General features: G+C 35.6%; 1 protein-coding gene across 1 annotated transcript in view; it reads right to left on the bottom strand.

Annotated features, from left to right (window-relative positions):
• Positions 1 to 215: 215 nt before the first annotated feature.
• Positions 216 to 24,712, bottom strand: part of LOC124372861 (probable G-protein coupled receptor 158) — a 72,254-nt gene continuing 47,757 nt past the window's right edge. Inside the window, exon 13 of the mRNA XM_046831273.1 lies at positions 216 to 2,166. Within this exon, the coding sequence (XP_046687229.1) occupies positions 1,960 to 2,166 (207 nt within the window). The 3' untranslated portion in view covers positions 216 to 1,959. The remainder of the gene's footprint in view (positions 2,167 to 24,712) is intronic.

Genomic DNA, 24,712 nt, shown 5'->3' with positions numbered 1-24,712 from the left:
TTCTAACTAATTATAGTCTAAGCCTTTTTGATTTTATCTGACAACGGAGGATGTAAGGGATTGGTTCAATAAAAACACACAAGATTAATGTTAACAAAAACACTAAAATCAACATAAATGGGTATAAAAATAAATAATATTTATTTATTTCTTAGATTTGCAACCATGTTACATTACATTTGTTTTAAAACGTTCATTTTAAACAAATGGTTTAAATGTACACACCGGAACAGAACATATGGATATTACACACAATGTGCTGTTATAGTATTACCCTGTACGTTTAAACCTAAACATAGATTTAGTTATTTGTTCAAAATATACATTTATCTAGAATTTACAAAAAGAAACCGGTTTCAGGGGAAGGATGACTGGTAACGACGGTATAGTTGCACGAAGCTGACACGACTTATATACATGTAAAGTGAGATAGAAGAATTACATGGCATAATGGTCAAATATTTTCAAGTCGCACATATATGATAAAACGTTCAAACAAACATGTCAATGTTTAACTAACACGCATTAGTCTATTTCTTCCGGTAAATTATTTACAAAAACATAATCCGACCAGTAGGTTGCCTTTATACAAAAATTCAATACTTTGTCACAAAATGTAAAATCTACCTGATATATGTATATGTATAAATGTGGTTCATTTCAATCAAAATATAATTGAGCATATGAACAGTTATAAAAATATGGAAACGTAAATGAGGGGCCTAACCTAGAGGTTCACTGGCTATAATGGACAAAGCTTCTAAGACAAAGATCAAATATCATAGCTTACAGTACATAGTCTTAGTGGGTAGTGGAGTAAATGCCTTTGGTCGTTGCAGTAGTGGCTTTGTTTATACGGATATATATATACACACACACATACACACATAGTATCACCAATTAAGATATACAAGTTATTTTCTTTGATTAAAAATGATTCTATTGTTCCGTTGAAATCTTCCACAGCTAAGTATAATCTTAGGGAGTAGGCTACTAAAGGGAAAATTCTAAACCAAGTATTGAATATGAATAGTTCACAATTCAATAAAAAAAACAATGGGATACAACACAAAATTAAAATATAATAAAGTAAATGTTACATAAATTCTTGGTCTCTGTTTCTTTATTATTTGACTTTGCAACTGTACTGATTAAACTGTAATTGTACAAGAATTGTTTCACAATAATGGGTTTTGATTTTTTCGGAGAAGATCTGTAATTTTCGGTGTAATTATTATTAAAACAATTACCGCAGTACAATGTACGATCTCAGTTTGAAATTGTAGTTTTAAAAGTAAGCTTTCTTATCATTTAAGATTATTCAATGAAATATGAAGGTATCAATCATACTTCAGAAACGTCAATCACTCTTTCTTGTAAGAGTTTATTGATGGTATCTTAGAAATCCGGAAGCTTTTACTGTCATCACAGAATGAGATAACGTTGGAAATTTTGAAAAATTTCAATAAGTCAAATAAAAGTGGGACTAAACATTACAATATGTTTGGAAAGAAACAAAGTAGATTAATTATAGCACCATTAATGTTAAATAACATAAAATACAGATTCGTTAGATATTGAAATCTATGACTTCGCCTTGATCGTAATCATTACACACCACACAACTCAATAAAAACATATTACAACACAAATATTTTAATAAAAAAAAAAACATGTTTAGTTATTGTTTAGATGATTACAGCTAAGTATACCAAATTATATTATGAGTGTGGATCAAGTTACTGCATTATCGTTAATCAACTAGGGCACTAAAAAAATGGGAGTGTACATTGATTGAGAAATAAAACAACTAGGAAAACTCAAAGTTGGAAAGGAGTTGAAATATCAAATTGGTTATATGTATGAAACGACTAAAGTGGGTTTATCTGCAAATGGGGAACCTGTCAAGAGTATTTGTGTGTGTACATGTGTGGTCAGGGCAGAGGAAAGAGGGGGGCACTACTGCCTGTTGGCTCGGTGGGGGATGTTGGGGGTGCCAAAACCCCCCAGTTCACTGTACGTGGACGGCCCATCGTTGTACACGGCACTGGGCCCCTCCATGCTGCAAATGGAGTCTTCAGGAGTCCGAGATACCTCGTTCTCATTGGTCTCTGTTGTCTCGTGAGGCAGTGGCCGTGTCGAACATCTCTGCTGTCTTTGCAACGCCTACAATATCACAGGTTTCATAGTTATTACGATTATCTAGGACTATCTACTAACACATTTTTCTTATAGAAAGCAAAAGGTAGCCTGTGTTAATATCATGAACAAAGGGAGAAAGAATATGGAAGTGAGATGGAAAAATGTTATTTACAGTACACAATTTGTAATCTTACGTACTCTATGGTGCAAGGACTAGGACGAGAACATTCTTTCAAAGAGGAGTGTAGTGGAAGGAAGTATACAAAGAAAATAGTAATATAGTTTGTTGAAGAGAATACAGAGAGAAGAGATGAGGACTGATTGAGGGTGATACAAAAATAAGGGAACGTCTGTTCTTAGCAAATCCAACTCAGTGGTGTCAGAAATTGTATAGGATGACAATAACGATGGTGGGAACTTTCCTCACGGTATACCAGAACAGTAATTGGAATTGGAATGTCTTTATACTAATTATCTGTGTATTACATGCTCTTTTGAATAGAGAAGTTAGCTAAGTAATGTTTCAAAGATTTTTGAAGAAAAAAATTGTTTACAGATTAACAAAATTTTTAGAAACAATCAATTTAATCTGCAATAAACAATTTGGTTTCAGGAATAATAAAATTAAAGAACTGGCTCTGACTTCATTTGTTGATAGGGTCATGAAAGGCTTGGATAAATCACAGTTAAAAGCTAGGGTCTTCTGTGATCTGTCCGAGGCTTTTGGCTGTGTTAATCACAAACTTCTGTTACTCAAGCTGATTATTGTTGGAAGAAAAAAACAAATCCTGGAATATATTTGAATCCTATCTATCAAGTAGATTTCAAAGAACATTATAGATGAACATTCAAAAAGTTTAAATCAAAATGGCAAAAGGTTTTATATGGTGTTCCACAGGGCTCCATTCTAGATCCTACCATTTTTCTTATTTATATAAATGATCTTCCGATCTTGCAATTGAGAGGGGCTTCACCTTGTTTGTAGATGACATTAATGTTTTCTCAACAGAACATTTCTTAACAAATCTGAGATTATTTATTTAACAACACAATAGAAGAGCTTACACGTTGGTTTAAAAACAATGGTCTTGTTTTGAACAAAGAAAAACTAGTATAATACATTTTAAGGTTATAAAAAATGCTGGTACTAATTTAAGACAGTTGAAGTGTGAAGTAATTAACACTCATAAATTCATAGGACTAAACATTGAAAACTTAAATTTGAAGTTACATGTAGATTATTTAGAAAATAAATTCAGTAATTTCAGATTTTCATTCAAGGTTTTACGTAATACAGTATCAATTGATGCTCGAAAAGTAGTTCATTATGCTCATATACAATCTATTTTGAAATATGGCATTACTGTTTGGGGAACCTCCCCTAATTTACACAAAGTATCTACAGCTTAAAAGTGTTTAATTATCTTTAACTTTAATAGTAATTATGATTATTTGTTGTTTGTAACATTTGTATAGGAGTGTTATGTGCAAATAAACAATTTGAATTTGAATGAGATATTATGCATGAATGATTGTCAGTGAAACCTTATGAGCTACTTAACTATAGTGGTAATAAAAAAAAACTAGCTGTAATAATTTACTCATTAGAACCATATGCAAAGGATAGTTTAGAAAATTATCTTTCCATCTAAAGAGCTGTCTTCACTACTGAATAACTTAATTTTTCACAAGAACCAATATTAAATTTAAAACAATTATATTATATTATTAATTATGTTCTGTTGATTTTCTTAGAATCAAGAGGGATATCCCATTTTAACCCTTTGAATGCCACAAGGCAAAAAATTTAGTACAAAAGAAATGCACTAGCAACTATATTGCAAGTCATATGCGAAAAATGCCAGGGAATAATAAGAAGTATTACCGGGCTTCCGGAAAAAGAATATATTTTTATTATTTTTCATACTATTTTTATGAAACAGGTATCAAAATATTTGTAAAAAGTTGTATTACAATAAAATGTTACAAAACAAATGAAACAACATAAAATAATATTAGTTTTGGCATGTCAAAACCAAAAAATGTATAAAGCAATTTTAATTTTTTTAGTTTTTATTTTTTTTTGACAAATTAATAAGAAACAATTTTAGTATGGGAAGAATTTTTTTTAATATTCTTTATAACATTGTTAATGTGAAAAAAAATAATGGTTAACTTTTTTATATAATTACTATAGTTACATAACAATGCTTGAAATTATGTACATAATGAAAAAAATCATTTTTCAGTACCGGTAACCAGTGGCGGCTCCTGATAAGTGGTCACGGGGGTGCACACAAGAAAATAACAGTAGGATTAGATAATTAACTTACGTTGCCAACATAGTTATCGTCTCAATATAATAGTAAACAAAATATTTCAGTCCTTTTAGGCTTTTTATAGCACCAAATTGATTTGTTTGTAAAAGGTGTACAAGACTGTGAGTTATTTCGTGCTGTGGAATGAATAATTCGTAAAAAGAAATCCCTTAAAATTTGCAACGATATTTGACTACTTGCATTTTAATAATTGATTATAGCCCAGAAAGTAATTAGCAAATATAACTGATTTATTGGCTAACAAAATGTTTATGAACATGGAAATAAAAGAAAGATAATGTGAATACAATCTTATTTTTCTTGATACAAAGAAAAATGTAAGGTTATAAGTAACTTTGAAAATAGGTTAAATAGGCTAATTGAAAATTAAATAAATGTTTCATGAAATCATAGTTTAGCATTTTATACACAGTTTTTCTCCAAAAACACTCTTTGTAAGATGATTAGTTCATGTACAGTTTTTAAAGTTGAAGTCCATCCTTCTTTCTTTTTGCCTAGCAAAAACATCGATTACACGCTCATTAAAGTTAGGTATACTCCTGATCATATCCTTTTCCACAGACAACATAGCCAATGCTGTTAGTCTTTCTTGCCCCATGGTACTTCTCAAAAATGTCTTGATGCGTTTTAAGGTCGAAAAGCACCGTTTCCGCTTCCGCAGTAGTCATAGGGATGGTAGAAACAATGGTCAAAAGTTTGTGAGTTTCTGAAAATGAAGTCTGTAAGCCATTCTCAATAACGAACTGTAACAACGGCACAGTCCCGTTCATGACTTGAAAATCTTTTCGTTTGTAGATCACTGAAAGTTCTGTTTTCAATCGTTCTTTGTCTAAAAATGAATACACCTGCACTGTTTCTTCCAAAAGTTGAATGGGAAACGTTTTCTCATAGTGCGTGAACTTTTTTGAATCAAACAGAGAAACCGCTGAATGGTGTGTCAAAAAAGAGTATCTCTCTTTTATTTGATTGGAAATAACATCACACACCTCTTTTGCGGCAATTGTCCTCGTCACATGAATATTTTCATCACGTCGGGCTCTTTTCACAGGCATAGGTAGTTGATCAACATCAATTTTGACACTATCCATGTTTTGCCTTTCTTTTTCGACGCATTCAATAAATGTTTCGACATTTTTCTTTGTTCGCACAGCATCGGTGTATGTAAGCTGTAGTTGATTATACAAAATGTCAACATGGGGCATGATTTTATGGAACACTGCGAGCCAAAATATAAAGTTGGGATCCTCTAACATACGTCTGATTGCCCCTGCTTTGGTGATAGTGATTGCTTGATGTGATGAGGCCTCTATTTCCTCCATGCAAGCAATTAAATCTTCTCTGTATTCATACACAGTGTTGACTGTACGGCTCTTGAAGTTCCATCTAGTTGCGGAAGCACGAGGGATTCTTCTGCCAACTATTGTGTCTAAAACTGCAACTCTTTGTGGAGAATTGCTAAAGAAGTTGGTCAAATCACTCAAATTTGAAAAAAAAATTCTCACTTGTTGGTTTTGGCTTGTAGCCTGTCCAACTACCAAATTCAGTTGGTGTGCATAGCAATGAACATAAAATGCGTGGGGATACATTTGCTTAACAAGAGTCTGTACCCCTGCATGATGTCCACTCATTACACTAGCGCCATCATAGCTTTGTGATATAAGTTTGCTTGGATCGTCTACAACACTTTGTATTGCACTTTTAATACATCTAGCTATTGAGTCAGCATCGTGACCAGTGGGTTGAACAAACTGCCAAAATCGTTCTACAGGTTGGCCATCAGGCAAGACATAGCGGAAAACTATGACTAATTGAAATGTTGATGAAATGTCAGTAGTTTCATCAGCGATCAACGATAAAAACCTAGTAGTTTTTATCTCTTGTTTTATGTTGTCCTGGCAAACGGCAAGCATGCAATCAAGCAATTCGTTTTGGATACTTTTAGATGTACCTTTAAACACTGTTGCATTGTCCAGATGTTCTTTCAATGAAGCATCAAATTCTGCTGAGAAATTTACTAGTCCCCTAAAAACGCCAGGATTTGAAGAATCATCTTGCTCACGATGGCCTCTGAGTGCTAACTCAAACGCCCCACAAAAATTAATACAATCAATTAGTTTGGAAAGCACATAACGATTTTTAGTAACCTGTTTGTTGTGCTTTTTAATATTTTCCCTGTAAGCACAGTCTAGCTGCTGTCGAATGTCTAACTTGCCCAAAATATTAAATTCCAAAACTGAGTTTAAGTGTGACTGAGAACATTCATGTTTTCTGATTTTTGATTGCAAATGGGAAAGATCAGCAACCCCATATTTTACCCAGTTAGATTCACCAGTTTGCTTCGAAAAAAGTAAACAGGGGAAGCAATAAAATCTATTGCTTTGTTCACATCCACAAATCCACGGGGTTCTGGTATATACGTTTTGATTGAATTCCCTCTTAAAGTCTCTATTCTTACCTTTGGTTATGTGAACAATGTTAAGTTGGGGGGTCGGTTTTCCACTTACTTTAATTTCAACCTTTCTTTCGAGAGATAAGTTAGAAAACCTAAGTTCTTTAAGTTCAGTTACTGTCACTGCCATATTAATCAAATGAATAATAAAATATTACAAAACACTCACATACAAATCTCTGTAACAAAAAACAACACAAAAGAGACACAATATTCACAAACAGCGGTCATTACGACATTCACACAGCAGAGACGCAACGAAATGAAGTTATGTATACATCAGCTGCGACTAGCCGTCGCACTACTGGCTCGTGCACCCACGCTGTTATATGAGACCCTCCTCCCACCGCTTCCCCCCGCATGCCCCTCGCCTATCCCCGCTTAGATGCCAGGCAGCTCACTGCACATGCACTGTCCGCGCGTCTCTCCTCGATTCGCTTCGAGTTTAACGCGTCATTGTTGTTAATAATTCGTTTTACTCCGTATTAACTGAATGTTATTTATGTTGTGGATTCAATAAGAAAGTATTTTAATTATATTTTTACCCTAGGGGGCTCACGTGCTCATGTGCTCAAATGGAAAAACCGCCACTGGTTTCCTTGACTTAAAAAATCATGAAATTCGGTTTCCCATGATTTCATCTTTATTGGCTTGTTCCCAGTTTGTTTTTTGTCTGTTTTTATTTTGATATTCGACTTCATATTACTCAACAGCTTATTTAGTTGAACAACTGTTACAACTTTCCCTGTAGCTGATGAGTAATCCTCACTGACAATTTTCCAGGCATCTTTTTTGGCCTTAACAGCAGATGGAGTTTTGCATTTTTCAATTATTACTGGGTGTTGAGTCACCAGTTTGACAAACAAAGCCCTGTCTAAATATTTATCGTCACCAACATCTTCGTCGCTGGATGACATGACTGCTGTGATGGTAACTAATTTCCAATCAAACAGTCGAACAGTCGAAATAATTATCCTGAACACAAAGCGAACTACAAGCGAACTGACTAGTGAGTAGTGACAAGAGACAAGACTGCATCGAAAACGGAGCGGCGCGGCGCGGCGCTGCGGCAGAGGAGAGAGGAGGGGGGAACAAGTCACAACATGAAACCTAGTTGTTGCTAGGCTTAGCAAGTGCTATGCCTAGCAGTTGCTCAAGTTTTTCCGGTTACTTCTTAAACTAGGGTAGATGTTTCTACCTAGACCTAGCATTTGTTTATTCACTCCGATTTGAGGAAGAGCTAGGACTAGGGGCTAGGTGCTAACCAGTAGATTCTAGGTTTTATTCACTCCACCCAAGACTGCATCGAAAACGGAGCGGCGCGGCGCGGCGCTGCGGCGGAGGAGAGAGGAGGGGGGAACAAGTCACAACATGAAACCTAGTTGTTGCTAGGCTTAGCAAGTGCTATGCCTAGCAGTTGCTCAAGTTTTTCCGGTTACTTCTTAAACTAGGGTAGATGTTTCTACCTAGACCTAGCATTTGTTTATTCACTCCGATTTGAGGAAGAGCTAGGACTAGGGGCTAGGTGCTAACCAGTAGATTCTAGGTTTTATTCACTCCACCCAATATGATCAGTCGTTACATTCAAAGTATAATCTATAAATTTATTATGAACATAAATACATTTTAAAATTATTTGCTTTGCCCTATTCACGAGTATTGTGCAAGAAATCCGTTTTCTTCTGTGTATAGAGCCAATATTTTATGCATTATAGTACTTTTGTTGCTGTATTGTAATTGTATTTATTGTTATTTTGTATGTTTACTACACAATTTTATCGCAAAACACAAAACTTTATATATATACAAACTTTTATATTCATGAATGCGTAATTCGTAGGTAATGAATGCTTTTCGTTATATCAGTTGCTGCTCCGATTATAAAATATGGTTAATACCTTAAAGAGAAATATATAACATAATGTACTGGTAAGATTTGTCAATGTTGTTTAGCAAACGAAAACCTATGTTAAATCTGTATTAAGAAGTAAGTGTTAATCGAATAAAATGGAATATTTACACTGCACTAACTAGTTCAACTGGATGCATTAAAGATCACGTGATCGGCGCCCAAAACATCAATCGGAAAAGTTAATAATAGAAGAGGGCTGTTATAAAGTTTTGTGGCACAATTCATATGCATATATATTAAACCATCTATAAATAATATAAAACATTATCGATTATGAACCATACATTGTTTGTTCGCTTTTTAAATCGAATGTACTTGATAATCACTACTTCATAATCGAGTCTTTAAAGTTCACAAAACAATAAACCACACAAATACCTTCACATAAACAATGTTTGTGATGGTGTCGAATACAAAATAAAATAAAAGTAATAACTCTCTCTTTGGTGTGTTAATTTGGTCTGTTGATCAAAGCGGTATGCAGATTGTGTTGTTATATTTTCATGAATGAATTACTTCTTTGTAAAATCGCTTTTGACACCAAAGGGGAACACAGTCGCCGTTTGACCGCTGTTTTATTGCACCGAAAATAAAACCAAACGAGAACTTAATATTCTTTTCATAGGATACTTGTGTCGTAGCAGTCACTAACTTTGGTCGTTGAAAACATTTTGTATGCAGGTCACCCTGTCTATTATAGCTTTACCATTAGAGTTGAAATTATTGGGGAGGAATTAAGGTGAATTGGTTTAATCATTATATTTTAATATATTCCTACAATACCCTTGTTTGCCAAGCAAACTTCACTCATATAAATATTTTACCTTTAATATTTCTGAACAATCAAATAATATCTTCGGCTACAAATATGAGTCTGAAAGTCCGAGTGTTAGTCTCTAATCCCGGAAATAACGACCTAAAGCTTATAAAATCCAGTAGTTAAGCCTTGAACGTTTTGTTACTAAATGCCCCTCGTGTGGTATTTCACTTCAACAATTTAAACCCCATCGGACAAAATCTTCCGTTCTAAATATGATCCTGATTTTGTTCTAAATCATGGAAATAACAAGCTAGAATAAACTATATTTAAGTGGTTAAGCCATATAGTTTAACATTCCGAAAATAATGCACATCTAATCACTATTCAGAGTTTTATTCTGAAACTAGGCAACGTACTTATGCAACATAAATCTTATTACCGACAACCCCGTGAGGGTAGGTCAGCGGAAAATTTTAAGACTTAACAGACAATGTTATCTGATATGATGTTATCTATAATACCATAATGCTTGCAAGTTCGAATAATCTCTCATTCATTTATTTACTTAACAAATTTAGTGTACAAATATTGTATCCTATAACCAAGAGTTTAGAGTACCGTGATAACAGCGCCAACCGACGGCCAGACCTAGCAATCTGCCATAGCCCATCACTAGCGAATTCTGTTGACTGCCCTAGTCACTAATTTCAATGAGACATAGATTTAGTTAATCTTTTGTTGAGAGTTTGTACATAAACAATCTTGAACTACCTTTCGACGCTTGTAACATACATTTTATAGGGTTTTCATTATTATCAATACTTAAATAATCTATATTACGTTATTTTCTCACTGTTTCGTCCCCAAGTACTTACATTTAGATATAATATATAATACATATGAATTTGTTTTGGCTTTCCTTGTAGAGTGCCGAGAGTGAAGCAAATTATACACAGATTTGTTGTGGCAACGAAACATACGCATACTGAGTTTGTTCTAGTTAAAGATCCAAACCCCCATGCTTCCAAAGCTTGTAGTTGTCTATTCATTATGCGCATTTCAATATACAAAGAGTTAAATTATTAGAGCCGACTACCTTAGCTAGTGGCTTCTCTAACGCTCAGCCAATCATTTATGAAAATCCTAAGGCTGTTTTACAAATTTTATGTCAGTTAATTGACTAATAGTACAAAAGAATAAGTGAAATAATCTCATTAAACACATGGTCCAAAAATGAGGGTAAATATTTGGAATTTATTCAATACTTAAATGACCTTAAATGTGTTTTTGAACACAAGCTAAATAGTTTTGTTTTATTACAACGATGTATGAATTATATTATAATAACTAACAAATAAATAAAAACTAATAATACGCCAAAAAATTATTTACTCTTCATTTAAGTGGGATGCAATGCTCTTCATCTTGTCTAATAACGTAACGAATACACTGAAATTCAAATGGAAATCAAATCAGAGAAAGAAGCTTATTCTGGTATAGCCTATTGCATCGTAACTCCCTCCTTAGTAGGCCTAGGGTTACAAAAATAGAGAGGATGAGTGTCACGGATGACGTCATTGTCACGGGTTCCGTGCCAAAATCCAGCACCAAGTCGGGTCAGTTGTCCGCTGCGCCGTGTGCTAAACTTAGAATTTATTTGAAGGTCAGAGTAGCACATTCACCCAGTTTATAAGCACTGCAGTGTTATTTTTGAAAAACTGATTTTATTTTTATTTATAGTCTATACATTTCAGCTTTCAATAGAAATTATTTGTATTATTTGAAAATTACTTGGTTAAACTATTTTTGGGCAAAAGTCCAATTCTAAACCAGTCTTTTCATATGTAATATTAGGGACTGGTTGACCTAGAACATAATTCAATGCGAAATCCAAATTTTTCCTGAATCAAAGTTTTAAATTTAGTGATGAGTACTTTTTTGATTTCGAGTTTAGTCATGAATAATTCTTGTGGATAATTAGTAAGCTTCCCTATTTATTTTCAAACTTATTCCTTACCAAACTAAAAAATGACTTTTTGAAAACAAAAATAGAGATTTTTATAAATAATTTACTTAGGTAAGCTTTCTGTTCTATAAACTTACTAAGTATAAACTGTAATTCTTTTCGTGTTGGTCATGTAATATTTGCTTGATTTTATTTTTGCTGTTTTGTTTTAGTATTGTTTCTCTTGGTTTTGTTTTATTACTATTGTTTTATTCTGTGATATTTATTGTTATTACAAGCTGTAATTAGGCTACATTATTCAAGTATGGCCCAGAGAGTGACATGTAACTGTTTGAATTAAATCGTATAATTTGAACTAAACCCATAAACCTGTAGTTTTGTAAATATAGCTGCAATTTTTAGTATAATTTAGCTCTAAATTTAATTTTAATTAGATTTTTACTAAATTCAAATTACTAAAATTAAATCCTTAGGAATCAAAATCTCTTGTAATATTTCGTTATAATCAACACCGTTATAACGTGGATACGTGAAAAGTTGCAATGATATCCAAAAGTTTATGATTTAGATGGTGATAGGATGGAACGCTTCTCCGAGAACAATTGGAGCTTACAAATACAATTACCACCGAAATGCACGCAAGAGCCTTCCTTAACGATTAATTGGAAATGCCGGTGGCTCTCGGTCCAAAAGTCACCGGAAGAATAAGAAGACAGATAGCGCGAGTTCAAATCCTATCCGGACTGTTGCACTTTTTATCGGTACTGTATAGAATCACATTTACCCTGTTTATTAAGTTTTCTACACAAATCTGTAGTCTTCGAGCAATGCGCGTAGTAAGATTAAAGATGATTATTAGCGTATCATCAAAATATTGAATGAAATTAAAACAGCAATATTTAGTAGGCCTAGTACAGTATCACATCGCTCACTTAAAGTTAAACGTGCCGGGATTAGTTCCTAAATGAGCCACCTGGAGCAGCACCAAAATAAAGCAAATTTATTTTTGTATTTCTCTTCATTTTCCACCGATTTAATACTGGAAGCTGATTTTTATACTATAATTCGATTTATAGGAGCAGAAAATTTATTTTATTTATAATAACAAAATTGCTGTACGGAACTTTTTTTACTTATGAATGCGTGGCACAAACGGCACATATCTTTTAAGAGATAAATACCACAAATAAGGAAAAAAGGATTCTAATTGAGCTTTCTAAAATCTAAAATCGGTAAAACCTAACGAGAAATATTTCTCAATTCATAAAACATTACTACCCACAAAATTATTACTGGCAAATATTAATTTTAAAATTGAAATAGAACTTCTGTACAGTACTTTTGTCATTATAAAACAATTTACGTTAGATACATCAAGTTTAATGATTGTCAAGTTTAATGAAATTAGAGGGAAAACAGAAAATTAAATTTCGATACAATTTTCCGGAATGTTTAGCCTCAGACTCCTTACTCTCATCCATTATACTATTCCCAGAAAACACGTCTATATGCATGCCAGTGCACTAGCAGATTCTTGAAAAATCACTGTCAGATGTGCATGAAAGGTCACATATCTGTATCGTTTAACCATTAAAATGAGACCTTACTCACATCGATCTGAGCATCTATCCTGAAGTATTTCAATTCTTTCCCGCGGAAATAAATATTCCAACGAATAAGTATAGCTTTAAGTCGAGAGAGGTATGACGTAAGGCAGAAAGAGGGTTAATGCCATCCTTGTTAGAGCAGTTATTTCCCGGTAGAGCACGACAAGTTCTGCTAAATTACCTCTATTTTAGTTAGTGACGGTAGTTTGTCCAACGTTCAGGTCAGGTATGCAGCTGTATTTATAAATTGTATTTAAGAAAGAAAGTTTACAGTAGGAATGTCGAGCTTGTAAGAGCATTTAGTTCACGGTAAGACACGACAAGCTTCGCTGCATTACCTCCATTGTAGTTAGTGTCAGTAGCATGTTCAACGTTGAGGTTAAGCATGCATTCTCTTTCATACACTGCACACACAGAAAGAAACACATTTACAGCAGGAATGTGGGTTAATGTCGTCCTTGTAAAAGCAGTTAGTTCACAGGAAGGCACGTAGAGTTTCACTACATTACCTGCATTGTAGTTAGTGTCAGTAGCATGTTCAACGTTGAGGTTAAGCATGCATTCTCTTTCATACATTGCAAACACAGAAAGAAACACATTTACAGCAGGAATGTGGGTTAATGTCGTCCTTGTAAAAGCAGTTAGTTCACAGGAAGGCACGTAGAGTTTCACTACATTACCTGCATTGTAGTTAGTGTCAGTAGCATGTTCAACGTTGAGGTTAAGCATGCATTCTCTTTCATACACTGCACACACAGAAAGAAACACATTTACAGCAGGAATGTGGGTTAATGTCGTCCTTGTAAAAGCAGTTAGTTCACAGGAAGGCACGTAGAGTTTCACTACATTACCTGCATTGTAGTTAGTGTCAGTAGCATGTTCAACGTTGAGGTTAAGCATGCATTCTCTTTCATACATTGCAAACACAGAAAGAAACACATTTACAGCAGGAATGTGGGTTAATGTCGTCCTTGTAAAAGCAGTTAGTTCACAGGAAGGCACGTAGAGTTTCACTACATTACCTGCATTGTAGTTAGTGTCGGTAGCTTGTTCAACGTTGAGGTTAAGTATGTATCCGCTTTCATACATTGCAAACACAGAAAGAAACACATTTACAGCAGGAATGTGGGTTAATGTCGTCCTTGTAAAAGCAGCTAGTTCACAGGAAGGCACGAAGAGTTTCACTATACTACCTCCATTGTAGTTAGTGTAGGTAGCTTGTCCTATGCTCAGGTTAAAAGAATGCATCCGCTTTCGTACATTGCAGACACAGAAAGAAGCACAGTTTACAAAATTCGTGCTTATGAAAGCAGTAAGTTCACGGTAAGACACGACAAGCTTCGCTGCACTATCTCTATTGTAGTTAGAGTCGGTAACTTTTACGTTAAGTATGCAACTGTTTTTGTACATTGTAGTCTACAGAAATGAGTAAGAAAGTATTTTAAATTCAAAAGTAAGCGACAGAACGGTTTGTAAGTGAAATCCCGTTTTTATCTGACCAACGTGAATTCTTGTAGTAGCATGTTTCACTACAGAATTGCCGTAATACATATAACTGGAGTATCCACTCTGCGAATCTGGCATATCTGATACGTAGTTTATATCAACTCTTCTCTGAGATATTGTTATAATACATATTTAACAAACACGTGATTTAATTCAGTAAATGTTTAAAAGTAACCATGCACGTCAGATTCAACCATTTGGTAGTAAATAGACTACCATGGTTTCATCATTCTTGTAACATTGTCATGACAAGACGCAAGAAACATTAACAGTACAAAGTAGCCGTGCGTTCTTGGAATCAATCTTAATGTACAACACGCAGCGTAACAATTCATAGTCGATTGAACTAATATTTACAACAAACATGGCCACGTCTCGCCACACCGAGTAGAAGACAAAGGCATTGTTGGCCTCCCTCGATTTGTTTCAAATGCAGAAATTTATATTATATTTGTTCATTGTATTTATTTTACTTCTTATTGATATGAACATAGTAATTATTATTTTGCACTCCTTGTCATGGAAATTGTTAATAAGGTTCTGTTTGAACGTTATTTTTAATATTTCGTAATATAGTATTGGATTGCTAGGCCTGTGTAAAAATGATTTGATAATTGGAATTACATAAGTAATTGTTACAGTTGCTGATGCAATGAACAAATTTAAACCAGTAGTAACTTAATTCTGTCAGTAAAGAATATTACATACTCGAATTGGTTGACTATTTTAAGGGAGGCATTGCAATATTCTGCCAAAAACATCTAATAAGTTTGCTTTCGATGAAACTGGTTTTCTCCTGATTGCTGCTACATAGTCGTAAATATTTCAACGATTTTTTAAAGGCTGAAACTAAAACCCTTTTACTTATGTATCTAGTTTGTAATTGTATACTTTACATAAAGACTACATGAGATGTGTGGGAATTTAAGGAAACTAAGATAAGATACATTATCAGGAATATAGAGACGAAAATGACAAAAAAATCTATCTGTACAATATCTTGAAAATGAATTGACGTATAGACAACTTTTGCATGAAGTTTTACGTATTTATATAGGATTCACTTATTTCGATATGGTACACGTTTTTTCATGGGATTTGGCTCATAGTTGGCGAATATTTTTATACCGGTCTTATGGGTAATTAAAGAGAAACGAGAAAATAGCAGGAGAAATAAATTAGTCAAAACACTCAGTTATATCATATAAGATTTTAACTTGTGATATTCTTATTCGTAGAGTAAAAAGAAAAATTAATTGAGATGAAAGTCAATGTTAAATGTCAGTGACAAGCTTTTATTTTAGCGCACATTTGCGTTGTGATACCTAATATTCAAGCACTGCTATGAAACTGAACTAAATAACAAATATGTGCTTGTATTATCAGGCGAGATATCTCAAGAAAGATTGCATATGTAGAAATGTTGCATAAAACTTTATATGATATGATTAAGTTCTATGATACGTAACTTTCGTGTAAATGTTTTTCTGTATAAATCTGTATGGTCTATCTATCCGCTGGACATCTTGACAATGAAATGAGCTATAGGATTGAAACTTACATGCAGCCTCAACGAAGTATTGTTACGTGACATGTGGTGTGGCATAATCCTATCTTGTTATTTTAAAACAAAGATTATTTGAATCTAAAACAGCTCAGTGCAGTGTGTTGATTAGTAAATAGTAAGCATGACGCAATAGGATGGAGTCAAGCTGAGAGCAAGTTTGTACCCCAGAATTTGCTAACATTAAGTACGAAGTGTCATGATGGCAGCTCTTCATTCTTTGAACGAGATATTTCTGTTCAGACTCCATGATAATCCTTAATTTTTTCAAATACATATGCATCATAACTCTTATTGTTAATTAAGATAAATTCTGAATCCTTCAAATGTTGAACAGATTAACACGTAAACTCACACAAAGTTTTTAATGATACAACACTCTTACACTGAAGTGATGTATCCAACTGAAGAACTACATGAAATGTGGATGTAATTTAAGGATACCAAGAGATGTAACATTATTAGAGCTACAATAACAATAATTCAACCAAAAGCAGTTATAATTGAACAAATCATAACTTAAGTCACGAGCAATATAATTTCGATAGTACACAGTAAACAAAATAATATAATAATTAGTGGGTGTGTTCTCACGCGGCGAACACGACCGCTTACTGCCGTACGTCTAATCACCCGACTGCTCCACGAGACCGGTGGAGTATACTAGATTTTGAGACTTTACACCAGGCGACAAGTTGAAGTAATTTATATTTAAGTTGAAATTAGTAAAGAAAGTTTGAAAATTTACCACTCAAATCGCTGTTTCAAAGATTGGCTGTCTCCTCCTATTCTTCTGCTTTCGAACTATAGAAAGGCGAATGCACACTCATCATCGTTATGCTCCTTGATTATGATCCTTTAACTAGACGATATTACAAAGAAATGAATCTATACTGAGTGTTGGGCTTTAGCTCCAGGGAGAGCAGTAGTTGGTAGTTGCATCATGAGTTGTCTGTTTATTTCCCTCCATGAGTCGTTTTATCGCACTGTTGCCAAATAGACGGCGCGGCGCAGTCAGTGGAAAGCGGTAGACCGTCGTCAGCGTGCTACTTCACTGGCAACAGGGCTGTGAATGAGGTTATTTACCATCACGCCTGCTATCTGCTATAGTAATCATTAACTACGTCTGTGTAGAACTTCTTCGTCTGTGTTGTTTTGGTTAGACGAGTCGCTGGCGACCAAGACATCATCCATGGAGATCCCTTTACTACTAATTAAATGGATACCACTGCAACCGGCCCGGCCCGGACTAGCCCGCCCCGGTCTTTTCGTAAAGTTGAAACACACGAAATTAAATGTACACCCGCTTACCGCGGCCGGCCCAGCCCGGACTCGGTCAACGTGGCACCGGCACAGTCGCCACTATAGCGGCGTATGGCGGCCTTTACTAAAAAGGTTCCTCGCATTAAAAAAAAAATATGGTTGCCTGTAAAGTCGGTTTTACGGGCGAAGATTTTACGTGACAACGTCTTTTTCTCGGTAGAATATTTATTGATATGAATATTATTAAATTGCACAATAGGAACAAGGAATTGAATGAAAATAAGAATTGCACAAATTTTAACTATAGAAATATATTTTGTTTACTAAAACATTGTACATAATTTGAAATTAATTAAAATTTGTTATTGTAAATGGTAAAGTTGAATAAAACATTTACTAAAATTGGAATTTGAAATTCTTGCTAAACACAGTTAAATTCTAACTCCGCGCGTGGTGATTGGTCGGTTTAGTTCGTTTGTTTGGTCGCACTGTTATGACAGGTTAGAGGTTATAATTTGTTATTTTAAATGTTTGACTAGCAATACGCGCTGTTTCTTCTCAATCGACTGAATTACGATTGATTGCAGAGTGATTTAAACTAATAATTTACTTAACACTATCAACATTTGTCAATAGTATGACATAACCTATAAACTCAGTTTCTCAACTTTTGTGTCAATCTAACAATTAATCAATCAATCATAGTTTACGATAATGAAATATCAGTGTACAATTATTTACCTTTATTGTTGTAGTTGTTGTAAATGACGAATCTAAGCACCCCACATTTTCACGAATAAACATAGTTATCTGCTTTATCCCGTGCGGCGGACCCACAGTTATCTGCTTTATCCCGTGCGAATCCCGTGCGGCGGACCCACTGGACGGGCATCGTAACGTTACCGGGCGTTACACTTTTTCATGAGTGACTCCGAGCCGCAACCTAATTTAAGACGTTGTCACGTCAAAAACGAATAATACATAAATAAATTACCGATATAAAAAGCACGATATTTTTGGATTCTTGGAAAACTGGAATATTGAGCTTTCGCCTAATATATATAGGCTGTTCAGATTTAATTTATATTACATTAAAAAACAGAAACCACCAATAATGTTCCAAGAACATGTCGAACGATGTTCCTAAGAAAACACTTTCATTCATATTCCATAAACGTCTAAGACGAGGAAACATGTAGAAATCATTTTCGTACGTTTGGTATGAAATACTCGTATATGAATAAGAACCTGTTTCCTAAGTTACTTATTTAGAAATCAAATGTATCGTGGCATGTATGTAAAGCCTGATGACGCAGTGTGGTACTCTCGCCTGTTTACGGTAGTATTCAGTTTTCATAAAGCTGAGTTCGCCTTCCAGTAAGACTATTACTTCTTCTAAAGTCGAGAGTTGTGAAGTGTTATAAAGCGGTGCTTATTGGACGATACAAGTTTATGAATTCTTTTTCACTCGCAATAATACTCCGTTTGCAGTACACTCTGTTGAAATTGCACGCGGTTTATATGTTTTCATTTTGATATACTATTTATCATGATGTGATAAAAATAAAACTTTTTACAGTGTTATTTCAATGTAATTTTAAACGTCTATTAAACGTATTTGCAATAAGTTTCCATGGTAACAACCTACTTTAAAGTATCTAGAAATGTACTCGGAACACTTACGTTTTTGAAGAATGTGTTTATCTTTAGATTTATGTAAGGTTACAAGTATTGGAAGAAATATAATTATAATTAAGAGAGTGCGTGTATTATTTTTAACTACATATGATTCATCTTGATTCAACTATTCGAATAGTTGAATAAATTTGTACAAAATGAGCTGAAAAAATGTACTTGCTTCTATAATGTAAAAACTACGTTCCGAATATCCTGGAGTTTCATTTAGAGATATGAGCCCAGAAACGTTTAAAACATTATTTGTTAGAAAAATTATGTAAAAACACTTAAAAACTACTACGAGTTTCTATGAGACTACATATTTATGTAATTGCCAAAATATCTCATATTATGTGCCATATACTAAAAATAAAATAATTTAAAACTTAAAAGAACTGATTGTGTTGGAGTGTTAAACGCTGGACCTCTTTTAGGAGTTTGCTTAGAACCTAAAAAATATTTAACAATTTTAAATATTTATAAATTATTTAATTAGTAGAACTTTTGGGCTGTGATTTTCGAAACATTAGCGACCCTAGTCACGAAGCGCGACTGTGTTGACTGTATAGTATCAGCACCATCTTTGGTTAATGTCTGTGAGTTTAATATATATTATATATATGGATATATATGTATATATAATTTCAATAAACACTGAATCACAAAAAGTACTTGCTCCGCCGGGAGTCGAACCCGGATCTCTCACTTGCCGGGTGAATGTGCTACCATTACACCACAGAGCGCTTATTTTTCCGATTCAATTATTTTGTATTTGGCCGTATCTGTCACATATGCGTTTAAATAAGCAAACTAACATATGATCGGAAGACCAAATACCTGTCAAACGATATAGTTATATACTCGCCTTCGGCTCGCTGGGGGCTACGCCCCCAGGCCCCCTAGGTAGATGCTTAAAATTCGGGGATAAGCGGAATTCGGTGACTGGTTAAGTCCGGACATTAGGTAAATGACAAGGGATTTAAAAATTGACCTTTTTCATTGATTTTTTCCGGATTCGTCCAAACTTTTGACTTTGAGGGCATTTTGCGGTTAAACCGTTAGAGATACGACAAAAAGTGACTGGACCTTTCTTGTTGGAAATTTAATTTTGTCTTTCGGTTGTGCCCTCAGATCTGATCTACGACCTATGGTTTAGCCAGAAATGAGCTCGGGAGAAAAGTCTGCACGGGTCAGCTATCTTGAATTGTTTAGTATAAACATAATAAAAACCGACCTCAAGGCAGTATTTTAAGTCGAACAGGGGGTTTAATATCACCAGGAGACTATCTAGTCAAGGCGAGAAATTCCCTGGGTGGGTGATTAATGTTAAGGAGGTTAAGACAAGAGGGGGTTTAATTTCGTCAGGATATTGTCTGGTCATATGAACAAATTCCCAGGGGGGGTTAACGTTACCGGGGGATAAGTCTCCAGGGGGTTATCTGGTCATACCAGGATCTTCCCAGGAGGGGGGGGTTAAGAGATTTGGTGACTGGTAAAATTCGGACATGAGGTCATGGCAGGAAATTCCCTGGGGGGGTTTAATGTTACCAGGGGGGTTAACACATCAGGGGGTTGAATGTACAGGAGGTTATCAGGTCATACCAGGAAATCCCCGGGGGGGAGGTTAATATTACCGGGGGTTAATGACACACTTGGGCCTTTTTTAGAGGGTATTGTGTCTGTGAACATAATAAATATTCCTCTGTCCCTATCTACTATTGACGCTTAGCTAACGCTCAGCCAACTCCCGAAGTCACTGAACCTTTTCTGTAGATCACGTGATTTCCTAAATCCCGTTTAAAATTTGTTTTGAGTTACGACCAACCGTTTAGCCGCTATCAAGCCCGGAATGTAAATTTTTAGGCGAAAATGTCCAATATTTTCACTTAATCGCGTTTTGCGGTCAAACTAAGGGAAATATAGTAAAAAGTCACTGGACCTTTTTTGTAGGTCATCTTATTTCGTAAATAAAACGTTAGTCTTATTTTGACCTCCGACCAATGGTTTCGCCGCTATCGACCCCAAAAACAAAAGTTTCGCGTAAAAGTTACAACAAAATTGTACATAATCACGTTTTTCGGCCAAACCAATCGAGATAGGGCAAAAGATTACTGGACCTTTTCTGTAGATCGCGCAATTTGCTAATTTGATGGGTCAATCAGATTTGAGCTACGACCAACGGTTCGGCCGCTATCGGGCTTGAAACATTATTTTTATCGAAAAAATCTCTGGAATTTCAAATGTTCGAGCGTTTTGTCGCTTAACCATGGAAGATAGAGCAAAAAGTCATTAGACCTTTTTTGTAGTTCACTTCATTCCTGACCATGAATTTTCCGTCAGATCCGAGCTAGCTCCAACGGTTCGCCCGCTATCGGGCTTACAAAAAATGCCTGCAGGGGTGAAGAATGCGCGATTTTTTGGGAATTTTTTTGAGGGGTTGAAAATGAAAAATTCTCACTTTTCGGGATTTTCCTGGTGGTTACACGTGGAAAGCTATCTGTGTACCAAATTTCAAGTCTCTAACTCATCTGGAAGTAGGTTAGAATTAGTATACGTGAGTGAGTGAGTCAGTCAGTCAGTCAGTTACACATGCGGTTGTATATATATTAGACTCGCCTTCGGCTCGCTGGGGCTACGCCCCCAGGCCCCCAAAGTAAGTGCCTTAAATTCGGGATAAGATTGATTTGGTGATAGGTACAATTCGGACATGATGTCATGCCAGGAAATTCCCGGGGGGGGGGGGTTAACGTTACCTGGGGATAAGACTTCAGGGGGTTATCTGGTCATACCAGGAACTTCCCTAGGGGGGGTTTAAGAGATTTGGTGATTGGTAAAATTCGGACATGAGGTCAAGCCAGGAAATTCCCTGGGGGGCTTAACGTTACCAGGGGGGTTAACACATTAAAGGGTTTAATTTACTTAGAAGGTTATCTGGTCATACCAGGAAATCCCAGGGGGGTTAATGTTACCGGGGGCTAATATCACACCCCAGGCCCCCTTTTGGGGTATTGCCCAAATTCGGGGATAAGCGGAATTCAGATTAGTATTAGACCTATTTTATTGAATTTTCCAGTTTTATTCAAGTTTTGACTCTAAGGCCATTTTGTGGCTTAACCGTTAGAGATACGAGAAAAGGTGACTGGACCTTTCGTGTCGGAAATTTAATTTTGTTGTTCGATTATGCCATCAGATTTGAGCTACGAGTTCTGGTTTAGGAGGTACAGAGCGTGGTAGTAAAGTCTGCACCTGTCAACTATTGTAAATTGTTGAGTGGAAATATAGTAAAAAACCTACCCTAAGTCAACGTTTTTAAGTTGTTTAGGGGGTTTTATTTGCTCAGGAGTTTATATAGTCATGCCAGGAAATTCCCAGGGGGAAGTTAATCTTACCGAGGTTAGGCCATCAGGGGGTTTAATTTACTCAGGAGGTTATCTAGTCATAACAGGAAATTCCCGGGGGTGGTTAAAGGATTTGTTGATTGGTAGATCTGATGTACGCTAGCAAAATCGGGGATGAGAGGGATTTGGTGATTGGTAAAGTTCGGACATGAGGTCATGCCACGAAATTCCCAAGGGGGGATGTTTAACATTACCGGGGGTTAAGACATGGGGGGTTATCTGGTCATACCAGGAACTTCCCAAGGGGGGGTTAAGAGATTTGGTGATTGGTAAAATTCGGACATGAGGTCATGCAGGAAATTCCCTGGGGGGGGTTTAATGTTACCGGGGAGTTAACACTTCAGGAGGTTTAATGTACTCAGGAGCTTATCTGGTCATACCAGGAAATCCCGGGGGGGGTTAATGTTACCGGGGGGGGTTAACACATCAGGGGGTTTAATGTACTCAGGAGGTTATCAGGTAATACTAGGAAATACCCGGGGGGGGTTAATGTTACAAGGGGTTAATGACACACGTGGGCCTATTTTAGAGGGTGTTGTGTCTTTGAACATAATAAAAAACACTCTGTCCCTGTCTACTATTGAAACTTCACTAACGCTCAGCCAACTCCCGACGTGGAGGGGAGTTTTAGTCACTCGTAACGTAGTAATACAAGGTCAAGCTGGAACCAACATGAATCGCACTAATTATAGTTGAAAAATATAAAGATTTTCACCTATCAATCACAAAATAATTGCACTTAAACGCGTTTTGCGGTCGAACCATTGTAGATAGGTCAAAAAGTCACTGGACCTTTTTTGTAGATCACCTCATTTGCTAAATCAAACCTTTGTTTCATTTTGACTTCCGACCAATGGTTTTGCCGCTATCGACACCAAAAACAAACTTTTCACGTAAATATTACAAAAAAACTGCACATAATCACGTTTTTCGGCCAAACCAATAGAGATAGGACAAAAAGTCACTGGACCTTTTCTGTAGATCACGTAATTTGCTAATTTGATGGGTCAATCAGATTTGAGCTACAACGTACCGTTCGGCCACTATCAGGCTCGAAACTTTATTTTAAGCAAAAAAATCTCTGGAATGTCAAATGTTCCAGCGTTTTGTCGCTTAACCATGGAAGATAGAGCAAAAAGTCACTGGACCTTTTTTGTAGTTCACTTAATTCCTGATTATGAATTTTTCGTCAGATCCGAGCTAGCTCCAACGGTTCGCCCGCTATCGGACTTACAAAAAAGGCCTGCAGGGGCGAAAAATGCGCGAATTTTCTCGAATTTTTTTGAGGGGTTTAAAAGTAAAAAAACCCGGTTTTCAGAATTTTCCTGTTGGTTATACGGCAAAAGGTACCTGCGTGCCAAATTTCAAGTTTCTAGCTCATCTGGAAGTAGGTTAGAATTAGTATACGTGAGTGAGTGAGTCAGTCAGTCAGTTACACATGCGGTTGTATATATATTAGATAACCGTTAGAGATACAATAAAAAGTGACTGGACCTTTCTTGTCGGAAATTAGATTTTGTCTTTCGATTATGCCATCAGATTTAAGCTACGACCTATAATTTAGGCAGTACAGAGCTTAGGACAAAAGGCTGCACTGGGCAGTTTAAAAATATCACGTAAAACTTAAAAAATCAATACTTTAAAACGCGTTATGCAGCCAAACCGTTGAGGATAGGGCAAAATGTTACTGAACATTTTTTGTAGATCACGCAATTTCTTAAATCCTGTTAAAAATTTGTTTTGAGATACGACCAACCGTTTAGCCGCTATCAAGCCCGAAAGGTAAATTTTTAGGCGAAAATTTCCAAATATTTTCACTTAATCACGTTTTGCGGCCAAACCAATGGAGATAGAGTAAAGAGTTACCGGCACATTTTTGTAGATTACCTCATTTCCTAACTCCAACATCTGTCTTATTTCGACCTCCGTCCAATGGTTTCGCCGCTATCGAGCCCGAAAACAAAAGTTTCACGTAAAAATTACAAAACAATTGCACATAATCACGTTTATCGGCCGAACCACTGGAGATAGACCAAAAAGTTACTGGACCTTTTCTGTAGATCGCGCAATTTGCTAATTTGATGGGTCAATCAGATTTGAGCTACGACGTACCGTTCGGCCACTATCAG

The sequence above is a fragment of the Homalodisca vitripennis genome, unplaced genomic scaffold (genome assembly GCF_021130785.1).
Source record: "Homalodisca vitripennis isolate AUS2020 unplaced genomic scaffold, UT_GWSS_2.1 ScUCBcl_4206;HRSCAF=10251, whole genome shotgun sequence".
In the NCBI taxonomy this organism is placed as follows: Eukaryota; Metazoa; Arthropoda; class Insecta; order Hemiptera; family Cicadellidae; genus Homalodisca; species Homalodisca vitripennis.
The sequence above is the reverse complement of the archived record's forward strand: the minus strand, read 5'-3'. Positions and strand labels throughout refer to the sequence as shown.